This window comes from Arachis duranensis, chromosome 9, assembly GCF_000817695.3.
Source record: "Arachis duranensis cultivar V14167 chromosome 9, aradu.V14167.gnm2.J7QH, whole genome shotgun sequence".
Lineage (NCBI taxonomy): Eukaryota > Viridiplantae > Streptophyta > Magnoliopsida > Fabales > Fabaceae > Arachis > Arachis duranensis.
In genome coordinates, this window is record NC_029780.3 from 115,836,301 (window position 1) to 115,857,887 (window position 21,587).

Consider the following 21,587-nt stretch of genomic DNA (forward strand, 5'->3'; position numbering starts at 1 on the left):
TGTAGCAATGCTCCATTAAGGTGCATGCAAGAGGACCATATTTCCATTATTGAAGTTCGTCCATACCCAGGACTTGTTGCCATCTCAAACTTAACCAACACAAATTTCATGCTGAGCTTCTACATCGCTCAAAGTCATGTAAAACCAAAACTTTCCTAAACATCATATTGGACACAGTTTTGGTTGAAAATATTATTGCATGTTATCTCATTGTTCTGACGGGCTATCAATATTATTTGCCTCATCCAAACAGGGGTAAATGAAATGCACTAGAGTGTCATAAGATCCTAAATTTTGTTGAACAGTGTTATAAAAATAGTTAAAAAGCTTAATGCTAGACGTGGGATAAACTCGCTTGAACACCATTGTGTGAGGCAAATTTGTAAGTGGAAGATTAAATCCAACATTCGTATATATAATACGTCAAAAACCTATCAAAGGAAATTAACTAAACATTAATTTCAGGTCAAGTCGTTAATTTTGGTGCAATAGTATATTCGTGATCAACTTCTTTCCTGGATGCTTCCCAGAGTCGATGTTCAATCCCCAGTTTCCTGAGCTCCAAAAGTCCTTGGTCAACTGAAATTTGAAAATAAACGAATGACAAATTGGAAATACTCTCAAGTATAATAACAAGAATTCATTCCTATGAAGTATGAAGTGCAAAATGGGGACGAAAAATAAAGCATAACCTATTAAGTGCATATGCCAGCATAGTTGAATTCAGATGTGAACTAATTTAGCACCACCGGGGTGAATGGGTACAGAAAACAGAAAACAGAAATCAGGGAGAAGGACCAACTATTTATATGGTAGATGCCTGGATGGTAGATGGAAAAAAGTGCAATGCTTTGTCTTATACAAGTGGCTACTACACCTGACCCGGGGAAAAAAATAGTGGCTACTACAAGCCCAGTAATACAAGTGTCCATGATTCACTACGACTCTCTCCTTCATTGTCGTTTCCCTAGTCTAGACTCAGGCTATCAATTCAGACTCCATGCACATAATGAGGTGTTATGCAGCTTTGTCTTGTATGATTAAAGTGGAACATTAGCAAAAGTTCACTCGGATAATTGATAGTGAATTTTCCCCCTTTTTTTTCCTATAAAAAAAGAATTCATTAAAATGGGGGAAGATTAATGGTGAAACAACTGATCATTCTACTTACAAACCACCTAAGATGGCACGAATTGATACATCTATATAACTGTGTACAAAGTAACTAATTAAAATAAATGTGTCAGCACTACCGTCAACAGCATCATGCGAGGTAGGAGAATGCACACTTCGACCAATCCAAAACTGAAGACGTTCTTTGGCAATGTCCTCCTCTATACCATGAGCCTTTGCTCTTCTCCAAAAATATGTAAGCCAAGCCTGTCCATATAGAACAGTTTAATTTAGACGGCATGTTTCAGTACTGCAAATTATATTTCTTGTTTGGCATAGAGAATAGTGAGAATAAACATAAACTATTGGTCATCAATCCCTACTGGTTATAATCCACCAATCGATAAAATGAAAAGGGTTGAGAGATTAATAGGTGTTGTTAATGATTTAAAAATTGTACATGTAAATCAAACTAAAAGAACCATTTATCTATAATGCAGAAGAGAATAACTTGTAGAAAACACAAACAATCAAAGATAAAAAATCACGAATTAAGGGAGAGCTAAACCCCATTTGTTAACTCGGAAAAGGGGAGATTTGTACCTCCTTGAAAAGAACATCCTCAGACTCCTCTGGACTTAATTCTACATAAAGACAATGACATTTAGAATAGCCTTATTATTTGCAAGAAAGAGACATTTATTCAGCAAATAGTAGGTGGGAGAAACTTACCAAAGGCTTCCATGAACTTCGGGTCCCCTGGTGATTTAATATCTATAATGTCAAAAGGGTGTGAATGTTATAATTTATTTATTAGTTAAAATGGCAAGCACATTTTATTGCGTATAGAAAAAGGCCAATAGAGAGAAGTCAAATGTGCTTTCAAGGTCATATACTTCCCCTGTTGTCCTATAACTATAAAGTCAAAATATGCGTGTACTGGTTTAACAGATAAGGACAGAAGCACTTCACTTGTAAGGCTGCTCACTTTTGCCATACCCTGGCCATGGAATGGGGTACTCACCCTTGTCTATAGGTAGACCGTAGACAGTCACTCAAACTAAGAATAGAAACTAACTAGAATAGTGATGAATGCGGGAATGCATACCTGAGACAGATTGTCGAGCAGAACTTGGACGACGTTGTTGGGCTAATACTTGCACAATAGCATCCTCAACCTTAAGTAAGCAACCAAAATGAGAAAGGAAAAATGATTTGACAGGTTATGCACGACAACTATTGATTAGGAATTCAAAGCAGCAAACACAATGCCTTCTAAACAAAAACATGAAAATTTTAAAGGGTTTAATTATAAAAATGTGCGGTAGAGGAATGTTAGGAAAACAAGAAAACCAATGCATTCAAAGAAACCTTTAAAGATGCAAGCTCCTTCAGTCCCATTTCAACTGAAAGCATACTCTCGATATTTCCTTCTCCAGTAAGATCATTCAAATCTGGAACAAGTTTGCTCCTCTTATCTGGGGCTTCATCACCTGCTTAAAACTGATTATAATTATATCTGGAAAAACCAAGGGTTCACGAAACAGAACAGTAAAAATTATTATTAAAGAAGAAATAACATGAGCACAGATTTGTCCTATAACGCTGACAAATTAGTATGAAATGAAGAGTAAGAAGTCTTTATTTCATGCCTTTTTCCCAGCATTCCTCCTTAGCTTTTTGTCCCGCAGAAAGGACAACCTCAAAAGGAAGAGGGGCTAATGATGACCAAAGTTCATACTTTGAAACTGCAACATCTGCACAGATGCCTATAATCCATAGCAAATGTTACACAAAATAAAATTTAGCAGTAATGACTTATTAAAATCAGCTAATCATATTCATGCTAGAATAATAGATAAACACCCAAAACATTGTGTATGCTAACACGTATACTATGACCAAAGATTAAAATACTGACAATTAAAATACTAACACGACCATATTCTTTATCAATGTCCTGATGATTCATTAAGTTTTATGTTTGTTGTTAAGTTCCTTGCCCAACCCCACCATTTTACTGGACAATGAAATTTGGGTATGAAACTATTTACAATAAAGCACAACATAAACAACAATAACAACAGCTAAGCCTTGTATTCAGTCGGTGAAGTCAACATAGATTAGATTTTGCCACAGTATCATAGCTTGAAACTTGTTAACAGTCACAACATTAAGATCTAAAAAAATTCACAAACAGTGAATACAATTGAAAACGATGATAAAAATCTTCAAGAGTTCATTCAAGTTTGTTCCAAATTGATTAACATATTGAACAATTGATATTAAAATGGCTTCTAGGTCATGTCAGGAATGGATGCCATAATCCCACATCCCCAGAAGAAAATAAATTAAAAATAAAGCTAAACCAAACAGCAGCTTACCATATTTTGCAGCTAAACCCCAATACCGAGCAAGCCAACACCTCTTAAGAACAACTTCCTCCTGAAAAGACAATTTATCAGTAAGTTTCCCAAATAACTAGCATATCCCAACCGACTCCTGCAACTGCGGAATTACATACCATTTCTTTCTGAGTTAATATCATTCTGTGTGTCATTGACCGAAGAGCTTTCACTTCAGATTCAGCTCCATTTAACTGGCTCACAGCAGCAGCCACTTCAACTTTTGCGTTCTGTTGGAGAAGAAATCATTTCAACATATAACAAGAGAGGAATAATTCTTAGAAAAAATATTTATGCTGGCAATAATCAAGGGGGGAAGAAAGCATATGTACCTCAACTGCAGCCTTCAGAGATGTGATTTCCTTACCAATTCCATCCTTAGAGTCTTTGGCATTTTTAAGTGCAGCCTGTATCCAACAAGAGATGGTACATGCTACTATTTGGTGAACAATAGCTCCATTCTCTGTGAAGTATACATACTTCTTTTATGATACACACATCTACACTTCAAGTTATTCCCACATTACCTCTCTTTGGCGCAATGCTGCTTCCTTTCTGCAATGTCATAATGCAGGTGTGTCATATATACTATTAAGTGAAAGAAAATCCACTTGAGAGAGTTAAGATATAATTCACTAACCTGCTCAAAAGTTTAGCTTCCAAAGATACACCTTCTCCAAGAGAAGCTACCTGCAGACTCCAAAATAAAGAGATTAATTAATTAAACACCGCAAATGCAGAAATCTGAATTTTCTCATAACACACATACAAGAACAATCAAGTCTTTTGCAACTAAGTGGAGTTGGATACATGAAGATCAAACAATGTTATGGTGTCCTCTACCTCAATATACAAGGCTACCCTCCAATCAAACTACTCTTTACAAGTCTCTTCACACGTGACCAACCAATCTAGAGTGAGTTTCTACCATCTTTTTCACAATAGGCATGTAAACATAAATATAATAAATTTCAGAAGTAAAATAGAAGCAAAAGAGTTTTATCATTTATACTTATAGGTGAAACTATTTAAGCATGTCAACAGAGAACAAGGACAATCATTTAGTAAACCTCAATCATATACCAAGAAAGAAATAAAGCAAGTACCTGTTTCTCAAGCTCCCTAACTCTGGCCTCTGCTTCCTTGCATCTCTCTTCCTCAACTTTGAGCTGTGTGTATCAGTTTCAACCAAGGTTAGTACTATCAGCATCACGAGGGAGAAAGAGATAATATTAGAATACCTTGTCAAGAATGCTTTCATTCTCTTCCTGGAGCATATCAACCTGCAGACAGAGAAGATACCTCAATTCGAAACATACAAATCCTCTTTTATGGGAAATGCATACCAAAGGTGTGGTACAAGAAACAACTAACCTCATCAAGAAGTGCAGAAGCATCACGGTTTCCTCCTGAATCTTTTGGCTGAACAAGGCCAGAGTCAAACGGAAACCTGTAAATATTCGGCTAAACCGAGTTACATGATAATGCAGATAGAGGAGCTCAAAATTGCTATTGCAGTTTTCATATTAAAATATCCAAATCCAACTAAGGAAGCATTCGCGTCTTATCAGAACTAGAAATAAACAATTTGTAATGCAGAGGAATGAGCCAGAGTGAGCGTGAGAGTGGTAGTTAGTTAAATTTACCTTTTATCCTTTGGCTTATTGGAGCGAATGAGAGGGTCGAGTGGAGCTGGAGCTGGAGCTGGAGCTGGAGCTGGAGCTGCTGCTGCTGCTGCGGCCAGAGTAGGAGTCCTGAGGCTGAGCGGTGGTCTATTCACTGTAGGTGATTGTGCCGGTGCCGGTGATAGTGCCGGAGCCGGACGAAGATACGACGCTGATGCTGGTGCTTCTTCCAGAACCACAGGATTCTGAGGTAACTAATTAATATAGCAATTCACAGCATTAAAGAATCCAAAGTATTTAGTTAGTCGGTTAGAGTAACAAGTAGCAACTAAACGAGGGCGCTGAGCGGCGGCTTTGGCGGCAACATTTTGATTCCTCTTGACGGTTGAGATTCCATTGTTTCCGGTGAGAGTTAGGGAGGAGGAGCGAGCATGGCCAGCAGCAGCATTACGTGAAGAAAGAGAGCTAGATTCACTGCTCCACTGCCTGACAGAAACCGGGCTCTCACTTCCTTTACGCTCCATCACCATCAAAAATGCTTAATGCTAAATGCTAATGAAACCTCTTCGTCTTCCTCTTCCTGAAAAGAAATATTCCCAGTCAAGTGACTGTGAGTCTGTGAGCCTCTTTAGTCTTTACTTTGGTTTACACTTGACACTTTACACTGCTTTGCTTTTTTACTCGATTCTCATTTCACACTCTGTTCCTTACTTATCAAATATGACAAACTTTTTTTCTTTTTTTGAATGGTACAGCTGAATGTTAAGAGGTCATAACTCATGACTCTACTACGACCGGGACACTGCAACGAGAAAGAGGAACCCATTATAAAGAAGGGTCCCGCACACACTCGCTCTATAGTCTTCAATGTTTTTTGGAGCAAGTGAGCAACTCTCTCTCAGACTCTCACCGCCATTTTTTGGTTTTTTGGGAAGTTAAATTAGTAAAGTGTGCAAATTAATTAGAAGGGACACGTTATACTTGTACTGAATTACTAACCAACTATACTAATTAAATTATTAAAATCAAGCAATTTGTGTCGCTCGTTGTAAGAAAGTGTGTTCTTTTTTCATGGCAATGGTTTTGGGCTTGTCAACCATGGCTACAGTAAGTGAGTAGATACTCTAGTTTGGGCAAGATCCTCCTTTATGTTTGGGCCAGACTCCCAGATATAAGAACGTTTTTGAAAGTTGAAAGAAGTTTACAAAAACTTTTTCTCAAACCAAAAGCCCAAAACCTATTGAAAAATAATAATTTAACAGTAACATTCAGGTCCAAAAAAAAGGTTAATTAATTCTTTCTAGTTGTTAAATTTGTATTTCTTTAAAATTATTTTATGATTTCAAAAGTTTTCTGAAACCTTTTTTTATCACGTGATTAACAAAATTGTTGAGATATGTGGAAACACGTAAATTAGAAGTGAATCAGAAGTTTGTTCTCTATCAATGAGAGTATACCCCACCGACCATACAATCACTATCAAATAATTCATATCTAAACTTCTAGATTAGATTATGTTGTTTAATCAAATTAAATATGATAAATTTTGACTAGAGATAGAGTCATAGAGATAACGCAATTAACTAAAATTAGAGTAGGTCTACGTATGAAACCTTTATATTATTATTATTATTCAATTCAAAGCAAAAACCAGTACATGCATAACAGCATCAACATACTTTGATCACAAGAATCAAAGCCTGAAGAAGCTAAGGTGATGATGATATTGATTGCATATAACTCATAAGTAATCATCATTCATCACCACCACTTATTATTCCATCATTACATAGCAGATATTCATTCTAAAAGGGTCTTAGTTTCGGTACGATGCGGTTGAAAGCTGCAGATACACATTCATATACAGTGTTTGATAACGTTGCCATCAATGTTTGGGACCCCCTAACACTATCATCAACTTCAACACAATCCTTGATTTGATCGCCGTAGTGGTTAGTAATATCGCGGTACCTATCCCATAGCATGACGCCTCCATAGTTAGGAGTGTGCTTGATGGTTGGAAGAACCTTAGTACACAGATCTTGCGGTGAAATATAGCCACCGCTGGGAGCTGCATCAGGTCCTGCGGGTAGCCCCATAAACACCGTGTTATTTCGCTTCACGTAGGAGGTCCATGTATTCCAAGAAGATAAGAGCCGAGATGCGTCGCCGTTACTATATTGGCATGGAGGGTTGTTGTAGAACTGGACGAATATGTAATCGAAAAGCCAAGTTCTAATGGCGGTATCAAGGTAGTGATCTGTGAAGGAACATTCTGGTGCTGCCGACAAGTAAAAGTACCTACAGAAGTAACACATCCAAAATATTTTGGTGTCAGAAAATCTCTGAGTCAGTAGATTTAAACAAATTTTAGTAGGTAATTGATTAGTATAAATACTAAGAATAAATAAATTTTGTTACTTTATATGAAAAAGTATAGAGAGATAATGATTTTAGTATATAATATGTATAATAGGAGTAAAATAAAAAAATTAAATTATAATTAATAATTAACTTTTTTATTAATTTTAAAATTTAAATTTTAAAAAATTAGGATTAATAATTAAATGTTTTAATATGTATTCTAAAAATTCAATTTGTATAGTATAGGTTGGATACTTTTTGTCATTTTCTAAATTTGAAGAATTGGTTCTTATATCATAGTATAAAGTATCCGTTCAAGTTCTTTTGAGACTTTAGTGGATATGGCGAATAAGGAATAATGACATATTCAATCCTCATGAAACTTGGCCTCTGAAAAAAGTGATTTCTCTGGCATTAGCTTCAGAAACGGAGTTTAAGAATACTTCTGAATTATAACGTATGTCCTTTCTCTTTATTCTAAATGGTTTTTAGAATTTCCACCATTGGTACCTTCAAGATTAATTGTGATGCTAGTTATCCTGATTCGGGTGATAGTGTTAATTTTGTTTGCGTTATTAGAGATTGTAATGGGAATTGGCAAATGAGATGTTTGGAAATGATTGAGAGTAATAGTATTTTTCAAAAAGAATTGATTGTTTGTTATTTAGATAGGATATCTCTTAGCTTGGGATGTGGGTCAGCGAGATGTTATTTGTGAGATGGATTATGTGAAAGCGTTTAATCTTGTTACTAATCACCAAGATAGTTTTGGGTTTATTAATCCGTTGGTGTTCAAAATAAGAGATATCATGCATTGGAATTGGCGTGTGGACTTTCGTTTGATTACGAGAGATGTAAACACAATGGCAAACACCATGGCAAAGATGACAATGAGGTCACAACTTCATCATCTAAAACTTCCTTCTCCTTGAGATGAGTTTAAAAGTAGTCTTATTCTATTTAAGCAATTCCTTTGTTTTTCTTGTACTTTTTCTTTATTTAGTTTATTTAAGTCACAAAAAAACGTTTTAATATTTACAGTTATTCAACATCTCATCAAAACTTACCATCCATCGGTGCCTGACATTGACGTTGTAGCAACCCCTGACCGACCAAAATTGCACCTGGTCTTTCCGTTGGCGTATCGGATTTCTCGGTAGGCCCTTCCTTTCTCCCCCGTCGCCGTGGCCACGTCGGGTTACCGCGCAACCGGCAACCATTCAACGCTGCACCCTCTGGATCTAGCCGCAGCCGCAACTGGTCACCGCTAAACCTCCGTTGGCACACCGTGGTAGCAAATTCGAAAATCGGAAGCCCTTCTCTTCTCTTCACGCAAGCACGATGAGTGAAGAAAATTCTGCTATACCATCATCAATAACCATTGATGATTATATTCCTTCAAATGGCAATTGTGCTTTACAACTCCTACAAGATATCAATCAGGTACACAAGTAAAAGTCTTTTTTTATGCGGATGTTCATTATAGTAGGTCAGTAGATGGTTATTTTTATGCCTAATGTGAATAATTATTTACGTAAGTACAATTAAAATAATTTGAATATTCAATACAGTAGATACGCAAGTAGATACGCAAATGGTTGTTTTAATGAGCATTTGGATAATTATTTTATTAGATTTGCTTGAAGCATTAAGACTAAACATTTTGAGGAGTGATTAGTTTTATATATTAACCGAATGATTATTTTAATTGGGGGAGGGGTTCATGGCGTTGTTGGGGCTGCTGGGGAGGTCATGGCGTTGTTGGAGTTGCGAAAATCATGTTGTTAAAATTTAAAATTTGAAATTGGAGGATTTAAAATTTGATAGTTATTTTTGTTATATATTACGAAGTGTTTTTTATTTTTTAATCTACTATGAATTAATAAATTAATTTATTGTACACATTATTAAAATTTTTTATTATCTTTTTAACGGAATTCAAATTATATTTATTTATGTACGTAAATTTTACTATATATAAATATAAATTATATATGTGATTTTTGTATGCGAATCTTTTTAAATATGAATGTAAATTATTATGAACTAAATATAAGTTCAAAATGATAATATTATTTTTTATTATCAATAATTAATATTTAAAAGTATTAATTAAAAATATAATACTAGTTAAATTAAAAATATTAAATTATTGATTAAAATCGTTGACTTTTAAACTTTTCTCTTGCATTGATATCTTGATGATTAATTTAGTTGCGATAACTAATATTATAAAAGAGAAACATATGACTCTTAAGTCTTAACTGCTTTAACGCCATGTATGTTATGACTTATGATGACTATTATTACGGTGATTATAGTAATTATATTAAAATTAAAATAATATTTTTTTATTTTTTATAATATTTTTAATTAATTAAATAAGTTTTATTCATTTATTTATTATATTTATATTAATAGTTTATATATAAAATTTAAGATTAGCATGTACTATGCTTTTTAATATAAAAACATAAAAACAAAGGATGTTGCAAAAATGTAAAAAGATATGATGAAATTAATTTTAGTATTTTTTTTTTTTTTGGTCAAATGGATTGGACAACCCCCAATTCTAAGCATTACATTTATACACCCATGTATTACATACTCACACAACTCACTCACACACACTATATGGGAGTACACATAAATGGTTCTATATTCCTCCACAAGGACTTGAACCCGGTGCAGCTCTATGGAAGGCACACAAAGTGGCCATCTACCCCAAGCCTCGGCTGCAATTTTAGTAATTTTTTTAAAAGTGTTGGTAAAAGTTGTATAATAATGATAAATATTTGGGAGTATGCACCTGTCTTGCTTTCTGCGTGTATCGAGTCCTCTAGCTAAGTCATCCCAATAAAGGTTTGAATCACCTTCAATGTCCAAATCAATGCCATCAAGGTACACACTCCCAAATGGTCCCTTTCTGCCACTCAGGAAGTTGTTGTAAAGATAGTCGGAGACGCTCTTGGCATCTTCCGGCGAGCATAAGGAGTAGAACCCATCGGCTCCTCCAAGGGAAAGGAACACCTTCACACCGTTTCTTTGGCAATGTTTGATTTCTGGTGCGAGTTTTTTACAACGGGACCATGGTCTACAGTGGCCAGCAAAGTTCCATTCTGGAGTTCTGCCACAACCGAAAGTGCTGAGAGAGCGAGGTTCACAATCTCAAAGTTTCCGGTGTCGCATATGGAGGTTAAGGTACCGTCGCCATTTTTCTGCCCCCAGTACATGGCTATGCCATCTTTGGCATGTGCAGAGGAGAGGGTGAGGAGGAAGAAGAGGAGCAATGCTAATGCTTGATGAGTTCTACTACTCTTGTTGGAAGCCATAGCGGTTTTGTTGTTAGCGGAGAGCATGGTGCATAGAGATTGGGAAGTAACCTATTTATAATTGGAGAAAGTATAGGGTAGCAATTTTTGTGTTTTGTGACCAACACTTAACTATAAAAAAAAGAATGAGTGATTTTTTACTATTGAATGTAATCTCACATCATTAAAAACATTATTGATGGCTAATTGATAGTTACAAAATACAAAAGTTGAAATCTCTAGTACTCCTCTTATAATTGTTACACCTGAATAAAGATGTTAAAAATATTTTTTTATAAAATTTTTTATAAAATATTTGATGGAGCTCTCAAAAAAAAATTTATATGATGGAGTTGCTTAAAGCATTTATAATGTAATCCAATTTATTATGATGTATTTACTCATGACTAACAAGACTTTTTATATTTGTAAAATAACTCCAAACATTTTTTTGACTAATTACAAAAAGAAAAAGAACAAAAGATAGAAATTTAAAAACGATAAAAGAGAAAAGAAAGCTTATGCAAAAATCAAACAAATCCAAAAGAGACTCTTGTTTGAGGGAAAGTGTTAGAGATATAATCATTAATGTTACTTTTTTATATCAGTTTAAGTTTTTGGGATGAGTAGTTTCATGACATGGTATCAGAGCTCTATATCCAAAAGGTTAAGAGTTTAATCCTTGGTAAATCCCAAAAGTGAAAAATAGCATAAGGCAAATAAAAGAGAAAAGAAAGCCTATACAAAAATCAAACAAACCCAAAAGAGACTCTTGTTTGAGGGTGAACCAGTAGTAGAGGCGGTGCCAGCCAGCAACAGAGGATATGATTCTCTTTACCATGAACCGGGCTGCACATTTTTTTTGGGTTGGGTACTCTGTCTTTGTTTAACTTGTCCCAAGACCCCCAAAAATGAATAATCTTCTTTGGGATTGTTTATAAAGGGTTAAGTACGATTTTGGTTTCTAACATAGAGATCAAAAAATTATTTCGTCTTCGGTCTTTTTTCGCTACAAAATTGTCTCAAAGGTTTAACATAATTTTAAAATCGTCTTTCGAACGAAAATACCCCACCCTTTTTCTTCCCCAAAACTAGAAGTAGAAGCGCAGAGGCACAAGTAAACATAGAAACAGAAGCAAAATGCAGAAGCAGAATAATAACAACAATCAAGCAACAACAACAACCAACAGAACAATAACAACAATAATAATAGATAATGGAATCAGAACAATAACAAAAGCATAATTGAAAGCAGAAGCAAAAATAGAAGCAGACAAAAGCAGAAGCAACCAAAGCATCAACAACAACAATGGAATAAAAGGAATACATAGAAACAACCAGAAGCATCAACAACAACAATGGAATAAACAGAAGCAAAACACCTTCCTTTACATTTGAAAAATTAAAAAAAAGGAACAAAAAATTAAAACAGCACTGCAGGGGAAGGGCTGCGGCGGTGGTAGGGGAGGAGGGGCTGTGGCGGTAAATTGCAAATCGCGAGGGGAGGAGAGCTGCGGTGGTGGTGGCATATCGAATGGAAAGGGCTGCGGCAGTGGTGGCAACGCCGCGAATTGCGACGAGAACGGCGATGCGGTGGTGGCGAGCTGCAAATCGCGACGAGGAGGGCGTTGTGGTAGTTGGCGGCGCTGCGAATCACGACGAGGGCAAGGGTGTGGCGACGAGAACAGCTCCGTTCCTCTCTTCTCTTTCTCTCTCTCTCTGCTCTCTTCTCTCTTGCTGTTAGTGTGTTGATGCGTGAGCATCTTTCCTACCTTTTTCTAATGAATTTGCATTTGAATTGTTGAGTTTAATCAATATTTGAATACCTTTTAGCCATTATGAATGCTACTTTGATTTGTGTGCAATTTTGGTTATTTCAGGTAGCATTCGGATGGATTTAATAGAATTTTATAGAAGAAGAGGAAGAAAGTGGATCGGATGATGCTGTCAACCCTAACCTCCTTGCACTCAAATAGAAATAACTTGAGTTACAGAGATCCAATTAACATGATTTCAACGGCACTGGAAACCTAATTTCCAAAGCTTTCCAACGATATATAATAGTATACACTTCTCTTCCAGCTGTACGGTCTTGGTGGCGCCTAACTTGGGATTCTCCAAGTTAGGTGCCGGAAGAAGCACTTGCCTTTCAATTGCTTGCTGCACGGCTGCACCCTCCATGCCTAACTTCACTGCCAAAGCTTGAAAGTGCACTCCAATCTCTTCGGCCATGGCAAAGTCTAACTTCACAGTTGTGGATAAGCTGTGGTCTCCACGTGTGTTGAAGCTGCGGAACGAAGGATTTTAATTTTATTTTAATTAAAAATTTATTTTAATTACAAATAGAAAAAGATATTATTTAGTTTTAGAAAATATATTTTATATTAATCAGGATTAGTTATAAAAGGGAAAAGAATCAGCCCTTCGGGTTCCTCTCTCTTCTCTTCTCTCTCACCTCATTTCGCACTTTACGTTTTACAGAATCCTTAGCTTGTTTTTTCTCTGAACCATGAGCAACTAAACCTCCACTGTTAAGGTTAGGAGCTCTGTCTATTGTATGAATTGATACTATTACTTTCTATTTTAATTCATGTACTGATTTCAATTTCAAGAATTGTTTTCGTTCTTTATCTTATGAATATGGATAGAACGGAAGCATGACCCTTAATCTAATTGAGTTCTTGTAAACCTTGGAAAAGTAATTTATCTGAACAACAGCTTGAAAACAAATTCTCATAAATTTCTAATTATCTGGACTTAACGGGATATGTGACATATAATCCTCTTATATTTGGGTAATTAGAGTTTCTGTGGCACATAAATTAGAATTTAACTTAACCCTCTAATCAGAATCAATTAACCAAGGAATTGGCGGTTGATGAAGGTTAGAGGAGACTAAAAAGGTCTAAGAAATTAGGGTTTAGTCACATATAGTTTGTCATCATGAATTGAATCTTGCATGATTAAAAAAGTTAGTAAGAAAAGTTAATCTGAAAAATAGATATCTCTGAAACCTTAACTGTTTTCTCCATATATTTCACAACCCGTTTACTGCTTGCTTTATTAATTTTCTGAATTTACTGTTTGATAAAATTGAACTTTCAAAACACCATTTTCTATTTGTCTAACTAAGTGAATCACTCAATCATTGTTGCTTAGTCTATCAATCTTCGTGGGATCGACCCTCATTCACTTGAGATACTACTTGGTATGACTCGATGCACTTGTCGGTTAGTTTGTGGGTTATAAATTTCGCACCATGTGTGTGCTGAGAAAGAAAGGAGCAGCGACGAGAAAGCAGCAGCGGCGGTGAGGAACATCGGCGGTGGCGTGGAGTAGCAACCTTTCCCCTTCCCCCTTCCCCCTCTTCCCTAGAAACAACACCTCCCGATTCTCTTTCTCTCCCATTCTCTTTCTCCCTCTCGTCGTTCCCTTTCTTTCTTTTTTTTTTCTTTTTATTTTATTTTATTTTATAATTTTCTTAGTTTGGGATAATTTAGTAATAAAAATAAAAAATTTGGTAAAAATGACGATTTCAAAACAAACTGAAATCTTTGGAACTATTTTGTAACGAAAAAAATGTCAAGAACGAAATAAAATTTTAGCCTCTACGTTAGGAATCAAAATTATACTTAACCCTTTTACAAATATGAATAATTTTGTTACTTATAAGCTACCACAATAAATTAGAACTGTATTGTAAATAATTTAAGCAGTTTTATGAGATAAAAGTCTCTCTAAATATTCCATCAAATACTTTGTCAAAGATTTTTTTATTAAAAATGTGTTTATTTATATAGTCATATTTTAAAAAGAATAACATTTTTATAATATAACAAAATCAAATTTTATAATTTATGATCTAATAATAAAAGAAAATATCTTTATTTACATAAAGACAATTATAAAATTTTTATATGTAGAATTCACCTACAATAATTTATGTACTAGAAATCTCTAGTATTTAAAATATGATCCATGATTGATGAAAAACTTTGGATAATGTAGTATAGGATTCTTATACTTGACTATTCAGAAATTAAATTAAGCATGCAAATTAAAAGATGTGCTTGGTATTAATGTACCAATCTTATCATGTTGAATGAATGGTTGTGTATTCAATACCCGTGTAACATGCTGCATCTAGTATTGATTTACTCTACTATAAGATTACTTCAACACATTCGAGGCATTTCAACGTTTATCCGACGTTTTTATGTGTGTAAAATGTAAATAGATAGTAACCTGTGAGAATAAAGAGGAATATGCTTTTGTTATTTGTCTTTTAACGTTCATCCCTTGGTGCCTTAGGATATATATGATGCTAATTGCTACATCTCAAGTTAAAATACACCGTCCGTTAAATAATTGTAACTTGCGTGAATTTGCTGAATTATTTTACAGATGCTGTAAAAATTTACATACCGCAGCTAGTCAAATAGTAATAAGATAAGAATAGTGAATAGAAATAGAAACAAGTCAAACAACCTTCCAAAAAAAAAAAAGAAAACAGAAAATTACAAGGAAATAGGCAAATAGCTGTTCAAAAAAGGATATAATAATCAACCTAACACTTCTAAAGATTGAACTCGTGCAACTCGTGTAACTCAACTTCAACTTATAATAATATTTATTAGAGACAAATAAATCTTTAATCTTTTTATCTATAAATATTTAAGTCTTTAAAAATTTAAAAATCTATTTAAATTTTTAATTTTTTTAAAATATAGATATATCGATTCCTCATATTCAGTTAGATTTGTCAGACTCAACAAAAAAATCAAACGTACGTGACTCTCGTTGTACTGACCTAATTAATACGAATGTACACGTGAGAAAATTTTTAAAATAGGCCGGGACAAATTAGACTTAAAAATCGATATATCTAAATTTTAAAAAAGTCAAAGACTTAAAGAGATTTTTAAATATTTAAAAGCTTAAATATCCGCAAACCAAAAAAATTAAAGATCGATTTGTCATTTTCTCTATTTCTTATTTGAGCTATTAGACTTTGGACGCGAGTTAACAAGTTAGATAAATCAACCATGGGTGACCAACAAGTTATCATGCATGATTTGCCAACAAATTATTAAATTGTTTAGCATAGGCTAAAGTTACGAATTATCTATATAAGTTATCAATTGAAAGTTATCTAAAGCAAAAGAAACTTTCAATAGTTACACAAATATTTTCGAAACGTAAAATAGCGTCCCTTTCTTTCCTATTTGTTTTCCAACAAGTTAATACTAGAAACAACTTGTCATGCATGTAGCAGAAAGCCAGAAGCAATGCACTAAAAAGCAATCACATTGCTTTTTGCAATGATTATTCATTATTATACATATGTCAAATACATCAAATTTGAACAAATTAATTTAATGACTTATGAAAGTGAATCAACTCATCATGCTAGTACACTAGTATTGTGACTCCGGAAAAGCAAATATACAGCTCCAGAGTCCAAGACACTAGCATCCACCATTGTGGCTAAAAAACTAAAGTACACATCTTGGGTTATTCGGTTTTGCAAGCTTAATTTGCATATACAAATTATCAATATAATACTTAAAACAACAATGCTAGGAAACCAACTTTATATAAGTCAAGAATCAGCCAATTGGTAAACTAGAGGCACCGGTGATTTTAACCAAATGTTACTACTGATAGGCACACGGATATTTCTTTTTCTTGTAAATTGGATTTTTTTGGATATGGTTTCTATGTTTCATGTGTTACGCATTAATAAAACATAATTAATTATATGAAACCAACTAATGAATGATCAAAGCATCTGTTCCGTGATTCTCTCCTAACACTAGCATATCTTCCCTCATGTTTTGAACGTGGTCAACAATAATTTAACAAACAAATTAAATTATAAATTAATAAAACTAATTATAATTAATTATGTTGTTCCATTCTTGACTGATTATTAGTTGGTTCCATATACTTTTCTTACTTAAAATGGCTTCTAAAATTTGATATCCGAATCAATTTGACCCTCAAAATTTTAATTGACCCAATATATATTTTAAAGCTTTGAAGCGACGAGACTCAAATTAGCCTTTTTTTTCATTTTTGTTATCGGAGAGATAACATGACAAATTTAATTAACACTTGGCATTATATAAATGATGTCGTTGTTGGCGCCCAAAATATTGCAAAACGACATTGTGCAACATGACAAGGAAGTTAAACAAACCCCTAAAGCACTGTGATTATGATTACTAAAATTTCAATTGACCCTTCTTCTTTCTCATCTTGTATAGGCTACTGTGGTGAGAAAGAACTAAAGTTGTCGTTAAAGGTGAAGTTGGAAGCTTTTCGCACTAGTTTAGGCGGCCTATAATGAAGATGAGGAACTCAAAACCACAATTTGTTTACGAATGTGTCAATAACAAAATCATTACTCTGAACATGCAATACTAGCTATTTTGTTGCAATATGTTAGTTGAGGTTTGTTGTTCAGTGTTTTTTGCTATATTTGATCAATGATTCTTTCGAGGACTTCGGTGGATTATGGTTGTTAAAATTGGTAGTGCTCTTGTATGCTAGAGTTTGATTTTTTTTTTATGTATTTTGCTATGATCAACTGACTATGCGTTAGGTACATGGATATTAGTAACAATATTTTTTTATAGTAAAAATAAAGAGGCTTGTTGTTTGTGTTTTTCTATATTTTAATTTATGAGATGTTGGAATCAATGGAAGATTTAATTCTATTTTTGAATGGAAGTCCATATACATGCTTTAAAATAGACTGAAGTAAGTATAAATATTAACCATTATATGTTTTTGAATCTTATTTAATTTTCAGATGGATGATTTAATAACCATTGCGTATCGTTATGGAGACAATTTTGTCAAGAAGCTATATGGTAGTGTAGTTTATGAGACTAATTACACTGATTAGTTGACTGAGTTTGATGAAGATATTCTCGATGTATTCTCACTGAAGAATTGTTACAAGGTTTTAGGCTATAATAATATAGTCGAGTATTAGTGGCTTGTTCCTGCACTTTTGAAGGGTAGACTCAGAGCATTAAGCTATGACAAAGAGTTGCTTGAGATGTATTTTTCTGTGCAAACAATAACTAAGAAAGATTACATATCTATTTATTAGTAATGAGAAAGTATAGGTAAACAACTCTTAATTAGTCAATTTTAAATAACTGCAATTAATAATTATTAATTTGTATTTTTTAAAAAATAAAATTTAAATAATCATTAATTAATGACAATTAATTAATATAAAGGACAGTTAAAAAATATTTGCTGGCTTGTTGTTGATTAATTTGTCTTTCAACAGTCATATCTTTAAAGTAGTAATGCTAGGGGTCAATAATTTTTGTGATTGTTAGCCATCAACTAGCCATCAATGATGATTTGATGGTGTGAGATTGGTATGAGATTTCATCCAATGGCTCACCTTTCCCTGCTGGTTACATGCTGGCCAAAATTCAATAAAACTACTGCCTCCTAGACTTTTCCTTTTTAAAGCGTGTCTATATCCTCTAATTATTTGGACACTCTAAAAAAGTGTACCGGTAGAATTTCTACCCAAAATTTAATTTCATTCTCCCACCTATTTTTTTCAAACACTTTACCTTCTTTTACAAATATTCACTTTTAACACTAGAAGTGAAAGCACACTTTACACTTGACTTTTAAGTTTTAACCCTAGTGAAACAAATTGACCCTAAAGAAGCCATCGCACCCAGCAGCTGCACTTCATCTTCATCACTGTCGAGGAGGACGTCGCACCCAGGTGCCCTCTCTCTAATGAGTACCCTCGCACCCAGCTGACTTGTCTCCGATGAGTACCCATCACTGTTGAGAACCCACGCACCCAGCCCTCTCTCTGTCGCACCCTAGCTCTTTCACAACCCTCTCTCGCACCCAACTCTCGCACTGTCAACGCAAACCGTTTCTTTGGCAATGTTCGATTTCTGGTTGTAGATTGTAACAAGGGAACCACAGCAAAGTTCCAATCTGGAGTTGTGCCACAACCGAAAGTGTAGAGAAAGGCGAGGAGCACAATCTCAAAGTTTCCGGTGTCACATGTGGAGGTTAAGGTGCCGTCGCCATTGTTCTGGCCCCAATAGATGGCTATGCCACCTTTGGCATGTGCAGAGGAGAGGGCGAGGAGGAAGAAGAAGAGCAATATTAATGCTTGATGAGTAATACTACTCTTGTTGGAAACCATAGTACTATTTATAATAACCTATTTATAATAGTCACAATAACTTATGTACTAGAAGTCTCTAGCATTTAAAATATGATCAATTATTGATGAGAAACTTTGGATCACGTAGTATAAGATTCGTACTTGATTATTAGAAATCAAATTAAGCATGCAAAAGATGTGTTTGATATAAAAAAAAAAGAGTATAGTAAGTACCATTCTATTCAATAATAAAATAATAATTTTGCTAGTTAATCAACTAAGGATGCAGTTAACTTTAATTAACTAGTATTTTTTATTTATTTTTTAAAAAAAATGTGACTTCAAACCATTATAAAAACATTTAACTTTTAAATAAAAATATTTAAAATTAAAAAAATTCAATTATTTTTAAAATTTTAAAATTTATTTTAAAATTAATTTTAAACAAATTAAGGTGGAATTTAATTAGATTGGATCATAATTATCTATTAAATAAAGAGTCAATATAATTGGTTCGGATTAAATTAGAAATTAAATACCCATGAGCTCCGCTACTATTAACTTTCATCCTTAGCCCCTTAAGAAGTACATTTGGGCACANATTTATATATAAATATATTAGTAATTAATTTTAATATATAAATAGTTATACTTTTTATTTACATATATTTTTTGGTTTTGGTTATATACAGTATAGTCCAATCGGAGATTTAAATTTTATTTAAAATGTTATTAACTAATACATTAATGTAAGTGGAATTCGAATTATGGTGAATTTGCTGCATTAATTTACAATTGTTGTAATAATCTACATACGGCAGCTAGAAATAAGACAAAAATAGAAACAGAAACAACATTCCAGAAAAAGACAAGAGCATTACTAGGAAAATAGATATTAAAAAACATAATAATAATAAACTTAACAGTTAACACTGTTGGAGTAGTTAAGCAACCCGTGACCCGTGTAACTCAATTACTACGTCCGACTTATAATAATATTTAATATTTGAGCTATTTAGACACGTGTAACAGGTTACAATAATGCACGAAGCAATATCAGAAAATAGAATCGCATATACAGGCTCATTTTTTTAAATATTATTTGTATATTAAAACTAATTACTATGTGGATGCACGGTAATTGGTGAGAGGGTCTAGCGAGAGAAAGATAAGTTGAGAGGTTAGTTACAGAGCCTCAATTCACCCATATAAAAATTTTAATTTGTTTCAAATTTTAAATTAAAAAGAATTTAAAATTAATTAATAACTCATAATTTAATTTTAATTTTAATTAAATCTCATTATATAGATTGTACAATAAAATTATTTTCTCCTCATACTTTTCCTTATAATAAGGTCAATGTTATGGGTCATGTAGAATAATAGGATTCGCATACACTTGATTATTCAGAAATCAAATTAAACATGCAAAATATGTGTTTGATATTAAAAAGGAGATGCTCCATAAAGATACGTGGAACCTCTTCTTGTAAAAATATTTACGTGTTATATTATTATTTGACGTATTAATAAATTGGTTATTTTTTAATTTTTTAACAAATTAGAATAAAACCAATTTTTTTTTATAACAATAATAATAAACTCAAAATTTTTTTAAGGATTTAATTGTATTTTTAAATTTTTAGAGAATTAAATGTCCGCAAAACAAAAAATCAAAGATATATTTATCTTTTTATTAAAAAATTTAAAGATATTCAGTTTAGACTGTATAATTTGATCGGATCAAATCGAGTTTAATAATTATAATGCAGACAATTGGATTTATTATTGTTGCTATAATAAACTGATTTTGTTATGGTTTATTAAAAAAATAAATTATTAACCGATTTAATAAAGATGTCCAGTAATAATATGACATATGCGAATGTCTTTAAAAAAAGATATTTTTAATGTCTTTATTAAAGTAATCTCCTATTAAAAATTGAGGAGTACATACTATTCTACTCCAATCAAATAATAAAATAACAATCTCCCTAGTTAACCAATTTGGAGTCACTATCATAAAAACGTTTAAAACGTCTTTTTTTAAGATATCTTTTAATAATTAAAATATAACATATATAATCAATTAAATTGTGTTATTATTGTTAAAATTAAGTCAAACAAATAATTTAATCGAAAAATAGTAAATCAAATCTTAAATTAGTCTAAATTAATATTATTTTTTATAAAAAATGATTAATTTATACTGATTCAAAATTTAATTTATTGGTTTTTTGATTAAATTGATAAAAATTAATACAATTTAATTAGTTATATGTGTTGAATTATAATTATTAAAAAACATCTTAAGAAAAGACGTTTTTAATATCTTTATATGAGTGGCTCCAACTAATTATTGCAACAGTGAACTTCAGATAATTAGTAATTTTTTTGAATTTTTAGTGGAAATATGAATTCAAATTATCATAACAATTATCTAAAATTAAAATCTAAAAAAATATTTAAAACTATTTTAAAAATTCTTAATAAAATTTTTTTTGAAAATATAACAAAAAGAAACATCTAAAATATAATTAAAAAAAATCTAAAATCATTATAAAAATTTTAAAACTTAATAAACAAATTATTCAAAAAATAT

General features: G+C 32.8%; 2 protein-coding genes across 2 annotated transcripts in view; both read right to left on the minus strand.

The window, feature by feature from the left end:
- Positions 1–177: 177 nt before the first annotated feature.
- LOC107467622 (coiled-coil domain-containing protein SCD2) lies at positions 178–5,667 on the minus strand. Its single transcript, XM_021131505.2, has 17 exons — positions 5,473–5,667; positions 5,165–5,397; positions 4,893–4,968; positions 4,760–4,801; positions 4,625–4,687; positions 4,159–4,208; positions 4,046–4,073; positions 3,851–3,925; positions 3,638–3,748; positions 3,498–3,558; positions 2,766–2,882; positions 2,485–2,606; positions 2,222–2,291; positions 1,846–1,887; positions 1,717–1,757; positions 1,254–1,380; positions 178–579 (listed from the first exon to the last, which is right to left on the minus strand). Exons 1-17 carry the CDS (start codon positions 5,665–5,667, stop codon positions 467–469), a joined length of 1,566 nt encoding a protein of 521 aa, XP_020987164.2. The 3' UTR covers positions 178–466.
- Positions 5,668–6,785: 1,118 nt separating this feature from the next.
- LOC107467678 (hevamine-A) overlaps positions 6,786–21,587 on the minus strand; it is a 32,832-nt gene continuing 18,030 nt past the window's right edge. Inside the window, exon 3 of the mRNA XM_016086835.3 lies at positions 6,786–7,170. Within this exon, the coding sequence (XP_015942321.2) occupies positions 6,949–7,170 (222 nt within the window). The 3' untranslated portion in view covers positions 6,786–6,948. The remainder of the gene's footprint in view (positions 7,171–21,587) is intronic.

Coding starts and splice junctions, on each gene's coding strand:
- LOC107467622 (XM_021131505.2), bottom strand. CDS start 5,667: ATGGAGCGTAAAGGAAGTGAGAGCCCGGTTTCTGTCAGGCAGTGGAGC. Junction 4,688..4,759: donor ATGAAAGCATTCTTGACAAG/GTATTCTAATAT, acceptor TGATACACACAG/CTCAAAGTTGAGGAAGAGAG. Junction 1,888..2,221: donor TGCTCGACAATCTGTCTCAG/GTATGCATTCCC, acceptor TTGACATTATAG/ATATTAAATCACCAGGGGAC.